The sequence below is a fragment of the Opisthorchis viverrini genome (genome assembly GCF_000715545.1).
Source record: "Opisthorchis viverrini unplaced genomic scaffold opera_v5_185, whole genome shotgun sequence".
Lineage (NCBI taxonomy): Eukaryota > Metazoa > Platyhelminthes > Trematoda > Opisthorchiida > Opisthorchiidae > Opisthorchis > Opisthorchis viverrini.
Genome location: NW_008751843.1, coordinates 678535 through 692152, shown reverse-complemented (window position 1 = coordinate 692152; position 13618 = coordinate 678535). Strand labels below are relative to the sequence as shown.

Sequence of the window (13618 nt, the reverse complement as noted above, 5' to 3'; positions counted from 1 at the left end):
TCCTGCATTAAAAATTTCAGCCCAGTCATTCATTAGCCTTGGAGGTGAACAGAAGTCGTCCGAAAAAAATCAAAGCATTATCCTCTGAAAGATGTTTGAATAGGAAAAAGAGTCATCTATGTAGGAGGAAATGTGCAATCAGTGATTGTCATGGCTACCTGTGTCATTTTTTCCAACTTGAGAAAGACTTGAAATTCCTGGTTTGAAGAGAGAGTGAAAACGTTCAGTTAAACGATGTGATCATCGTGATTAAAACCTTCGTTGTAATCCTCTCTGTATTGGTTATAATCTTGTTGATCGAACCCATTTGCTGCACCATCGTACACGTCCTGATAACGACGGTCGATGACGTCTGCATTATCAAAGTCATCTTGTGTAACCACATGTCCGACTTCATGTTCATTAATATCCTCGTCTCTAGGTGGAGATACTCGCAATTCGTCTAACGATACTTGAGAATTTGCACCAACCTCCAAGTCTGCAATAGATCGCTGTTCGCTCAAACTATATTCAGCACCGTCAGAAGATCTTTGTGGAATCGGTGGAGGAGAAACACTTCGCTCTCGATCTCTACTTTCTCTGCTATACCTAGAGGAATCCTGTGAATCTACAGATGGTGGTTTTCTGGAGGAAGACAGTAGAGGAACGGCAAACCGATCTGATGGATGTATCATTTCTGTGGCCATCATCGTGGCCGAATATCCAGTATGCATTAAATTTTTTCGGCGCCGTTCCTTTTGTGATCCACCTCTTTGTAAGGGTTCACCACCCGAGGGAGTGTGTGTTAGTTCCTGTCTGCCCATTGGAGTGTTTCGTGCAGATCGTGGAATTCTTTTTAACTGCGGCTTTTCAGTGTTCCGTACGACTTGGGTGACATGCTGCTTAGCAGTTTGCGTGTTGACATTGTCGAGCTGTTTTTCGGTGCTCTTACCGTCGGTACTGGCAGACAAAATTCCACTTTGACGTCTCTGCCAGTAGGCAGTCCATAATTCCCCAACGGTATCTCCAGCAACTAAATCACCGTAGTTCTGAGAGATCAAACGTAACACAAAGACCCCATCTGGGCCCAAATGGCTTTCTACAAACTGCATGCAACTCTGGTTGCTTTTATTAAGCTGTCGGATTGTAAGCAGCTGATGTCGAATCCACGAGAACCGACATCGTGACGTTCCGATCCGTGTTATCCACACTATCATACTAAGCAGCGTCACCACACCAACGACGAAAAACCACAGCCATAGGAAGATATAAATCTTCTCCAAAAACATATTGATTGGCAGCACGCACTGAAGAGTATAACTGAAAAAGAATGAGAAAACAGTTTTTTTACTCGTCCAATCGTTTGTCAGATAATTTATCATAAGTAAGCCTAGAAGATTTCCATCAACACATTATTGACATAAAGACAGTAAGTGAATGACAGCAAGTCATTCTACTCTCATTGTTCAGCATACTCATCTAATTCACTCTCCATGTCACTCAGCAAACGAACTGTCTATATTAGTTTGGTTGGTCACTTGATGGATGTGCAAAAACCTTAATATAGATAAATTGTAAAGCTGTATGCTGTTTCTCCGTTCATTAAGAACTCTCTGTCCTACGGTCATGCCCAATAGGTTCTGAGGTCCTGTTCGCCCTAATGAAAGGAATGATATTAACGTATTTGTATCAATAATATATAAACGAAAAGAAATACCGGCATATGTGTACATTGATAAGTGTGTACATTTGTTGAACCTGACTCCCAGAGTTGAGACGTAAGTATTTTAAACTATGCGCCACATTCTTGATCCCCTTGGCTTAGAGCCAAGAAGACAATTACACCTCCAAACAGCCAGATATTATAGAAATCAATTACTTGAATGTCCAATTTAAAAGTGAATTTTTAATCTAAAAATGTATCAGTGACTTAAAGACGTAAAGAAGAAAGTAGTTTTATCGCCCAACATATGCCATTGCTAGCCTTAAGGAGACCGAAATTCGAAAGAAAAGGGTAGAACATCTCAGAAAAAACATCTGGTTATCCGATTCATAATGGAAACAGACCCCCTTTGGGTGACTTGAAAAATACGGTTACACAGGAGACCTCTTCTTGTTCCCAAAAAAGCATCGAAAGATTCGCATTGTTCGCTGCTGTCCTCAGCTTGACAATGAACTGTAGCACGAGAACTTCTATGATATTTTCTTCTGACGAAAACAGGCTTTTTTGGTAGTGTGTAAAGATTTGGGGTTCTGTGGAGAGTTCTTCCTGTAAGTGAAGCGAATCTATGCTGAGATGCCGAGAAGCACTGCACAGCCGTTTCATCCTTATTGGGAATCATCAGCAGTGCGCATTCCACGAAATCCCGGAGAGTTTTAAACCCGCGACCTCCCGGCTAGTAGTTTTCAGACACTCCGGGATTTCATGAGATACGCACTGCTGATGATTACCAATAAGGATGAAACAGCTGTGCAGTGCTTCTCGGCTTTTCAGCACAGATTAGCTTCACTTACAGGACGAAATCTCCACAAGAAACGGGCCTTGTTAGTCGTTAGCCGATAAGAGATGATCAAAATGTTGGCTCGACAGCGTGTATTGTGATCCTATTAAGAACGGAGGCCAGAGGTACCAGAATATAGGGGGAGACAGCGCACAGTGTTCCATGTTGACCTGCTTTAACCATGAGAGATGGATTTTCTATTGCTTTTATTCCTACCAGGTTAGCATAAAACGTTTTCCAGGAATAACACGAACAGAGTCCTAATAACTAGTATGCAGGCTCACCGTGTAGATCGATCAAGAGATATAAATACAGATGGTAGTAGCCATGCTCACGATTCACTCCGGTTGAAACAGAACTTTTGACACACCCGAAAAATGACGAAACGGAAAGAAACATCCAGCATTTCGTCCAAAGGATTGAAACGTTATTGCAGCTCCCTTCCTGCTGGTCTAGTTAGGAAAACATTGAAGTTTATACCTGTTGTTCTCCATTCCTCAGGGGCAAGATCCTAATCAAGTATACCTCCCGGTACCCACCAAAAAGTGTTTATGGATGGTCAAGTATGATGGGTAGAATATAATCGGGATGTCATGTAGAGGAGCATGTCATACTTTTTCAAACATACCAAATCAACAGAACACATGTCGTTATTGATAACCACTTTGAAACAATGACATTTCACGTGATAACAGCCCGATAAACTAACGAAGCAATGACACCTCCAATGTGGTCTGGCATAAATGTGTGAACTGCCACAAACATGTCTGTTTATATTGCACTGTATGCCCACGTGACCACGACCTTTTTCAGTACAGTAAAAAATGCCCATTAACGTGTTCAGGTGGGGCGACCAAGATGCAATCGTAGGCCCTGTTTGTAAATGGGCGAAGGTTGTGTTAGGAAAAATTCCATGCTTAGTCCACTATCAATCCCATAGATTAAATCCAATAAAAGGAGTAAAAATATCCCCCCATAATTTTCAGTACTTATTGACTTGAAGGCTGACGTCTAGCAATGCAAGATAAGAAATGCGGTGCGCCCAGAAAATCGCAATCAAATATAACGTGTCTTTAGCTGATCCTAGCAACCGATGGAAACCGTTTATCGCCTACAAGTTATCTCACTAATTTTGCTCAATAAACGTCTGTTGCAGATTCCGTACCTAATGCCACTATGATACCTGTCGACCTGACAACCCTGAGTAACTAAACACACTGTCTTGGGTACACCGTAGTAACAAGTGTTACTTAGCGTTGAATCTCTCGAAGAGAGACGGGAGATCTTGAAAGGCCAGCTTTATGGCCTAAGATATCTTGTGCAGCACGATAGTCACACCTACGATGTTAAGCCAAGCACTTATACAATGCCGTGGGTATTCACAAAGGTTCACAAGTTCGTAACACTTGTGGGGATTGGTGTAGGTAGCAAGCTCGAGCCGTGTACCACGAGCAGAACACGTGGTGTCAACTAGACGAATAAAGTCAACAGGTTGTAGGAAGGCAAAGGAAGAGTATTGAATGAGTCATTATAGCAAAAAGAATTACAGTTCAGCATAACCGGTGACTGCAATGGCCGAATACATCCACAGAATAAGATGAAATACAGTGAAGTTAACGTTAGACAACGTCAAGAATATTCATGTTTGGGAAGTGGTTTACCAGGTTGAAGATGCGTTAACTGGAAGCTGATCTTGTACACACAAGCGAGGGCTAAAAAGCTGCACTATAACTGCTCCAGCAAAGCTACGCTTTCGACCAATTGAATGTAAAAATGACTTTAAAGCCACATGCGGGTCTAAAAATGTCCAGCGATAGCGGAATTGCGACAGAGCGGCTCTGTTCCGGCAAACCACTTTGATAAGCGATTTCCTTAAGGTATCTTAAGGTATCTCGTGGTTCCGTCGAGTTTGACGAAAAAGGCGACGAGTCCTTTTGGGGTAGGGCTGTAATTGTTGAAGAAGGACTAATCTGGCAGCTTTATGGCTACATTCGATTGCTGCTGTTAGTTATCATTTAATCAGGTAGAACAAGTAATCCCCCTCAAACGTTATCATCAAATCGGTTGGCTATTGAGGGCAGCTATACTTTGATATCTAGAATATCTTACCAAATAAAAAACTTATTCGAGGAGGAACACCATGAGTGAAAACTCAGGCGAATTTAGTTAGGTCTCACATTAAAACCAAATTAGTTTGCAACTGGTTGTCTTTCAAGAAATGCGTGCAATTTTGCTTCATATATAACAGGGTTGACTATTCGAGGCTATGCCGACACGATAAACCCCAGGAAGAGAGGACCTTATTCAGGTCCTGTCCGTGGAACTTTATTTGACAAATTGTACTACCTTTGCTATCACCGAATCATCTGGCAATTTTGTTGTCTAAACTATGAATATAGGGGGCAGTTTCTGTCCAAATCCAACCCACACAACTAGCTCCATTATGCTGTACTTTCCATGACCGCTGAAAAGTTTCCCTATGCGCTAGTTCTGTTCAAATAAGGACAATCATGACTTACCACTACAATGCTAACAAGTAGAGGGAAGCATCGGCCTGTTTTTCGCGCGGTGTAGGTGATATCGCGAGACCATCATAAGGCATAAAAGCCTATTCACACCAGCGTTTGTGATCGAAATTTAAAAACAACATTATTCAATCAGTCGCCAATTTAATCGGTCTATCGCCTAGTAAACATGTGTGGACTCCCACTTCAGTTAACATGTTTTATTCTAAAAACCGTGATGTAGTTACACTCCCCGATGGTCGTAGAGGTCTGCTTATTGCATTGAGCATTACTGTATTTTCGTAAAACCGCATAGTAACACTAATGTCGGTGCCGCGGTCTTTCAAACAACTGGAAAGGACAACAAAGGTTTATCTCTGTTAAAGCTAAACCCGCTTATGGTAGTTTACATGTTGACTTCTGACACTAATGTGGACCAAGATCTGTAAGATTAGCAACTGGGTTAGCCATCGGTCGAACTCTGCACGTATTTTTGAATAACAAGATATTTACAGTGAAGGGAGCTATTAAAAGCAGTAAATTGGTTGTGGTGGATCATGTGTAGCACCCCATTCAATTAATAAAGGACTCACCAAAGACTATCTTTTCATTCATTAATAAGACTACTTCATTGCCAATTTAAGGCCCCATCATTGAGGCTTAGCAACAGTAGCCAAGCCGTAGCTGTTCTAAAGTAATGCCAAGGAAATGAATGTAGAGATTTCCCTCGACCTTTAGGCATCAGAGCAAAAATTTGATTTCATATAACAATGTAAATTATAATGATAAATTACTGTATAGACGTTCAAGAGAGCGTTAAACTACGAGCGCAGTAGTCAAGCTGGTGAACAGCCTCCTTATTTATAGAATATATTTGGACTATCACCAGGTTATTTAATTAGTTGTGCTGAACTGTTATGGTATCATAAATTCACCTCAAATTTACTTAGGGAAGGAGAATAAGAAAACAGTAAACTTACTAATGACTCTGTGCCAGTTTTCGGGCCTCAAAATCACAAAAGGTGACACGTGGAAAGTGTCCAGATTCTTCCCATTGCCGGCCGGTAGCCAAATCATATAAAACGCGTATGCCGTAAAAATTATACTGTACACCCGTATAATACTCTAGGAGGTAAATCTGCCCAACTACATTGCATACGTAAAGCAGCTTTACAAACATATACAGTCGCACCAGAAAGTTTCCCTGATGACGTGCACAAACACATTTCGATCTTGGTTTTGTAAGCCCATGTTCTAAACACAAATAGCTGGGACACTCCGCGTCACAATGACTCCCCATCGAAGATTCAACTCCCATACTGCGAATGCTCTCCTTGTGCTCCGTTAAATTTACACCTGTACAATTCCCAACTTTTGTTTTGATTTCTTGACTGTTTCTCTTGGCATATGACAATGCTTCTGAAGATTGAATTTCGCACTTGTTTTGATTTCTTGACTGTTTCTCTTGGCATATGACAATGCTTCTGAAGATTTTTTCGAATTTCGCACGCAAGACCGCCAAGCGCATGACCTTTTACCCCCACAACATATATACCGCATCCGTTTTGCACACCAGCTCAACATGCCGCAACAACAAATTAACTCCAGGCAGTTGTTTTCCTTAGACTTGTCCCACGTTTCACAATCAGCCGTGGATGTTTGAGAGCCTGAAGGTCTGAGTTTGGGCAGTGAAATCGGCGGATGCGTGCCAACCACTTCTGTTGCTCCTCTCCTACCTGAATAATGATCTTCGGGTCGCTTGATGAATGTCTGTTGCAACATTTGATCGGAATAATTCACTCCTACTCGAGTTTGCCTTCTGGGTACAAGTGGTGGAGGTTGAGTTGAGCTTGTCGCCGGTAGAGTTGATGTTAAGAAGTCACGTGAATCTACATTCAAGTTCAGGATAATATCTGCCAGCCGCAGCTCTGCTTGCCTCATCAGGCACATATCTAAGTATCTTGCCAGTGTCCTGACAGATTTAGTTGGCGCAAAGCTTGATGCACCTGGAGCACCAGGGTGGTTTGCCAAATTAAGCATGTTTTGTATGGATAGTCTAGCCAGATTGGTATGTCCGGACTCCTGAGCTTGTTGTGCAGTGGCATCTGCTTCAGTTGGCGCCGCCAAAGCTGCCTCTGAAGATAACTGCATGATCCGTCGGAGCTGTGAACATAAAAACATGGATAACTCTGAGTTTCAAAATGATATCATCTAAACGGATAAACCAATAACCCGGTTTCGAAAGAACGCGTTTTACAAATACACTTTAGAGTTTGGTCATTCAACTTGCTGGAGCAGGTAAAAATACACAAATTAGGGATCTTTTGAACATACGCTCAGCGGAAACTATATACTGAATTCATGTATTCATCATCGGAAACGATTTCGCGTACAGTTATTTGTGCTCTTTACATTACGGTAATCTAAATCAGAGGTTGGTTGGCAGCTTCAGAATATTGGTGTTCAATCATCATTGCAAGGTAAAACAGAGGAGGCACACACAAACGAATGAGAAAATCTGTTTTATACCCTGCGGATACAATATGCACTGTTAAGCTGAAGTAACCTAGCCTTGGTATCTGTCGTGAAAACCGGCGCAAATTTAATGTCACGTCAGCAAAAAACCCCTAATAACTTCTTTCAAAAATCAAAGAGTAGAGCCTTTGGTCTATAAAATGACCGAAACAATTACCTGGTCGTCGGCTACACAATATCCTGGTGAAACAAGACCTATATGCTCACGTAGATAAACTCGGTAGTGGCGGTATGCTTGTATATAGAATTGTTCACCAGATTTCTATCGCCTGGACAATTCAAAATTTTCTCATTTCCAAAAATACTTGCCGCAAACAAATCCTGGGAGGAATACCAACCTGATATCTCTGTTGTGACGAGCACTGATGAATAAATTCAGCAGACGCGCCGTAACTGATCAGGTAAAGTAAAACGAAACACACATGCACATGCATATGGAGGCGTTCGGTTGCAAGTAGAGCTGCGTTCATCTTCAGATAAGTGTGTAACTATTTTGAAGAGTGATACTCTTGTGTACAGCCGCTAGCACTTTAAGCAGCAACAATAATGTAACAAACTGGTGCATTTTACTAAACCATCTGCTCTGGTACAGATTTTACCACAAAACCTTTTTACACCAAGGAATTTATTTGCTAGTGCAGAAAGTATGAAGCTACTACAGAATTTATGTCCACAAACTTAGGTTATTCAATTTCTTCTCAAATTTGAGAGCTTTCGACATTTTCCACAACGTGAACATCACAAGTTAATCTTTACAATATAATCGTTTTTATACGGCGAGAAAACCCGCCATAAAAATGCTAACTTAGGCCCACATCAATTATTTTCCATAAGTTATTAAAACTTCCGGCAGTACCACTGGCTTCGCAGACTCCAACCGAAACGCATTTTCTACTTGAATTACCCTGTCTCTTGATCCGTTCCGTGAGTAGAGCAGGAATATCATGAATCATGCAAACATTCGTGCTAGAGTTACTTCACGAATTGCTATCAGGCCCATGATGTAATTCGATGGCACTCAACTTATGCCACTCACATTTCCATAGAAATTTCATTCAACTCAGTTATTTGGCAAATAGTAGGTGACACTTGATCTGGTACACAGAGAATCCAGTAAATATCGAGTAACACTGAAGAGGACATAAACAGCACATCAGTGATCTAGTCCCTTTCGTACCCTGAGTTCAAAATCTCTCAGTTAGGCCTTTGAATAACGCTACCCAATATCATCTGCTTGTGAGTAAGATCCATAGGCGTAGGTACAGTATCCACTTTTAGACATCACTGTCTTCAAAAGGGGTGGAATGATGACTTCTTCACAGCTCTTTGACGTTTGCCACGCCAAACAAGCAGCCGACAACATAAAAGACGCCAGTGAACAGCTCATCACTGGGACTATCTTTTAAAATAATTGAAGGGATGGCTCAAAGACCCACTTGTAGAATGATGTAATTTTTGCTAACCGGTGATTAATCAGATAAACGCAAACTAAATTTTGCATTTCTTTTCAAAATTTGACGTTGGGGGCCAGACATGTCCAGCAAGTGCTTTGGAAGTATCTTTTAATCAGAAATAAAGAGGAGAAAAGGATCCAGACCGGAAGTTATCAGAAACCGAACGTCGGGTGGGTAGAAAATCACATATTGTGGAATCACTAGTGGAAGGAGGAGTAAAATTAATTTCAAATCCGTCTATCCAGACGACTGCCTTTTATTGGCATGACAAGAGAGAGGAACGAATTTCAGCTTGCCAGATGGTGGTTTACTGCTTAAGATGCTCTTTTGGCGCAATATAAACCGTGTTTTATTGAACTATTGCCAGGAAAAGCACGACCAAGGCCCTTATCATATCACCAAAGACCCTCCGTCCCTCTTAGAAGAACCGATTTCGGGACATTCGCCCATTTATATAATCTCGAAGGTTTACGCGGAACATTCAAAAAGGGTTTATCATCCGTACAATTTGAACGCGAACAATGATGCAACTTATGGGCAACGGAAAAATGTTCTCTAACGCCGTAGACAAATTGGATATACGAGGGGACCTGAAAGCGAAAATCCTGTGTAGGTAAACGGATGAAAATGTTCCATTCCTGTACCCAGGGTGATGCGACCGTAAATGTTTCCACAATCCCTTAGCAAGTTAGTTTTGTGCTCGTTAATTTTCAGGCACCAGTGGGCTCGATGGACAGACGATAAAGACAACACGCGTAGAAAGTCTGAGTACTTCAGAGTGACGGATACGATATAAATTTGAGGAGAAGTCCTAATATATCCCATACACTATAGTACGCTGGACACAGCACTTCATCCATGACCAAATACAAAATTCCTTCCTTTCGGCATTGTAATAAGTAATCAGCAACTATCTGCCAAAACAAAGTTTAAAGAACAAATTTTACTGAGATGAATGCCTCACTCTTGACGCTCAATTTAGACTAAGTAATCATATTTGTTGAGGGAAGTTGGTAGTTTGTCAGCTAGTTGTTTTTGTTTACAGTTAGGAAGTTTGGTCCCGGTGAAGAACTGTTCCTTCCCCTATTGTAGAATTTGAAAATCGGGAACCTCGAGCACTCCAACGACGTGCAGACTCGAGTCTCAAACCAAACCACAACTCTTTTCTGTGGATTACGATATACTGCTTTACTAATCGAAAGCTGTTGTGATTTGCCTCCATTTTAAGGTAAGCAAAGCTATTTTAGGGATATTATGGTCTGGTTCTTCAAATCCATTTGTTACCTGAAGAGTCGTACGTTCTCTTGGATAATTCGCTAAAAGGAGTTGTTGCACCGGACTGATGTCCCGAGTTTTTCCAACATCAAACTACTCACCCAATGGCAATGAGGTTTCCTCTAACTGTGACAAAAATTCTAGTGCTTCAGGTAGTTTTCGTGACTGATTTGTGGTATTGCGAAAAGCGGTTGGTGTATTATTATGTTATGTTTCCAACAGTTACCCAGTATTTCAGTTTCACTCGGAATATTAGTGGATATTATAAACATGTACAGTGCATCAAAGGTCACTACGGTTAAGCATACTGGGGATAGCTGGCGCTCATCGATTGACATTCAAGGAGCATTGTTCACGTTCATAACGTTTCGACATTTTACAAGTACAGTCAACGCAACCAAGTAAAATGTCGACAAAACATTAAACAATAGTCATTAATCTTCGGTATCGCAGCATCTAGGTCATTCCTTGTGAACCATAGTGGTAAAAAGGTGTCCTGGATAGAGAACCACCCTAAAGTAACAGTTTGAAGAGAATAATTCAATGTTTCCTTAAAATACGGTATAGAACAGAATTACAGCGGAAATCCACCCCTAAAATCTACTAATCATTCAATTCAGGTTTGTTTTCCTTTACTCGTAGCCAAGCTGATTCATCAGAAATAGGCGAAATTAAATTAAAAGCACGGCACGACATGAACTATAGGAAGTGTATTCTGGGCTTTTTTATGTATCCAGCTGATCTTTGCCATAATGATGGGGCGACAGGGCAGTTTTCAGTTTCATCATTCCAAAACATCCAAGAATCTTCAAGTCCCTTGAGTCAAATCGCGTAAATCACGAGGCCCCAAAGTCTCTTCTCTCTGTTGACAATGTCAGTCTGTTTTGGGCCATCAAGTGGAAGTCGAATGAACTCCCCTTGCAAGTGCAAACTAAGTACTAACCAGATCGCAGATACGGGCACTGGAATTTCCTTAACTTTTGAGAGCTGAATGTCTTGGGGTGATTTGGAAGTGAATGTTATAGGGGGACCACAAGGCTGGAGTCCCGCTTAAGGATGTTCCGCGTCTCCATGTTGCAAAGTTTTTTGCCGATGTTGCCTACCATTTGTTTCACTGTTTGATATTGTAGGTAATGGATATTTTTATGGAGAACTTCTGTAGCTGAATCACCCAGTGTACGATAGTTTACTACCATTCAACGCATTCTAGCCAGTAATATTTTGCCATCTCGTTAACGCTGTAAACCGATTCACCCGAACTCATCCTACCGTTGTCAAATAGTCAAGCCACAGATGGTTTCCAACGCTCAAAATCAACCTTGTAAGGGTTTATTGTGTACTTTTATGCGTTCGAAAAAGAAAACTAACACTCGAGGTTTATTTAGGTAAATTTTTCCAGGTTTTTATCTGACTTGGTGCTTGCGATTCGAGATTCAATCGCATAAAACTATGTGCCGTTTGGCTCATTTCCCACTTAATTTTAGTAGGTGGATGTTCCGGATCACCAGTTGAAAGCATTCTAGGTGCTACTACGTGTGTTTTCTGGGGTAAAAACTCCCAGCTAAGCATACACGTCTGGATAGGGAACCTCAAATGTCATATTTATGTACCATGGGAATATCAATGACACCATTATTGGTTGAAACGTTTACAGCTATCTGGTCTGCCTGGTGAAATCCGTACCGGTCATTCAAGCCCCTCTGAAATCAGGTAAGAGGACACCTGCAAAAAACTACTCACAAGGTTGAAAACTCATCGAAAGGCTTCAAAAGCCTTGTGAGTATTTTCCTTCCTATCAACTGAAACATTAGTCGGTCTTTGTGCAGCGCATTCAGCTGGAGAATATCATTAAAAAGTGGCAGGTGAGTCTTCCGTAAAAACCAGAATTGTGTGCAAATGAGTGTTTTTCTTGGGATACAGAACTCCTTGATGAAACATACCCACAGACTTACGGAGTGTGAGTAGCCGACATAAATTTTACTGCACTAAAGTAGCAAAGCGTCACCGAGAAAGAGATGTTAAACGGACTTAATGAAAGCAGGACGGATGTTTTTGTTCTGTTTTAGAATACCACTGTTGATATTCAATGTTCATTTGTGGCCACGACTAAGACATCTATCCCTCTTCACCATTCAAGTCATTCGAATAAATGGGTGTTCCATCCAACTGAGCTCACATAACAACCACCTAACGAGACAATATATCATGATTGTCAAGTAATAATGAGCTACTTTGTGTTGCCGCATCAGCGGTTCTCTTTCTGGTCAGCATTACGGTTATGCAATGTTCCCACTACTTTGTGTGAGACCAAGGCTAGAATATCAGACACCTCAACTCAGGCCCCATCAACAATGACTTGACTCAGCAGTGCATTATTTCACAAACTGTTCAAAGTGGTGGTTCCTGGAATGATAACTCAGAGCCTTTTCCTTCTTTTTTCGTTTTCTCCTTTTCTTCTTTCTTTTTCTTTCTTCTTGAAAATCTATTCGGTCATTTGGAAAATGGAAATTGTAATAACAAGCAATTCTAAATTTTCTCCCAGATGTCAATATCGGTTCTCTTTGCCAAACTAACGACAAAGTCTACTTTGAAAAATCATCGGTTTAAAAGCTTGTAAAGACAAACATTTCCTATCTCTTGGGGTTCAATATTTTTCACTGTTCAGTACAGGATAACCGTCACAGTTGCTAACGCCTGAAGTCGAACTTTTTAGTCACAAATTATGGATCAAAAGAAAGCAGGCTAAAGTGTGACACTTACGTGAAAGCCGGATCGGGAGGAGAATAGACGCCAAATTAAACAGGGAAGATAAAAAAGAAATGATTGAATAGCTAGTAGGATTGGAGCCCATTGATAGTAGCTGATAAATCGTCCTGCTGGTGGGCGTTCCCCCATCTGTGGATAGGCCGGAACAGGAGGTAAGTGAGGTTGTGCGGGAAAACGATGACCCGCCGGGACCAGGTACCCACCGGATGTCATAGTTCCTTGTGGATAAACCATCTGTGGAGGAGGCGGGCCTGGATAGCTGTGCAAACGGACGAAATAGGTACTTGCTACCCAGCAGTAGTTTTCTGCATACTCCTCCCAACTCCGAGTGAATTCCTGAGGGGTCCAGCAGTGAATTGGTTTTCCTGGTTGAAAAACGAAGAGATGAAGCATGCAGCCTTTTCGCGAGGTGGGTTGATCAGGCATTAATAAGCTTTTTTGGTGACGATGTAATCATCTAGATATTTTAACTCATCAATAATGAACCTATGGCTATTCCTGTTCTGCTCCTTTCTACTCGTTGACAGGTTTTTTGGGTCCCATCAACCTACGCTGATAGTCCATTAGAAAGCAGAAGTATCACACTGCAACCATTAGGTAGATT

The 13618-nt window shown here is 41.4% G+C and overlaps 1 protein-coding gene across 1 annotated transcript; it reads right to left on the bottom strand.

Annotated features, from left to right (window-relative positions):
* Nucleotides 1-227: 227 nt before the first annotated feature.
* T265_14394 (hypothetical protein) lies at nucleotides 228-13350 on the bottom strand (the record flags this gene model as incomplete). Its single annotated transcript, XM_009173429.1, has 3 exons — nucleotides 228-1369; nucleotides 6721-7147; nucleotides 13009-13350. Coding segments are annotated over 3 exons (1911 nt in total), but the record flags the coding sequence as incomplete, so codon positions are not given.
* Nucleotides 13351-13618: the final 268 nt, after the last annotated feature.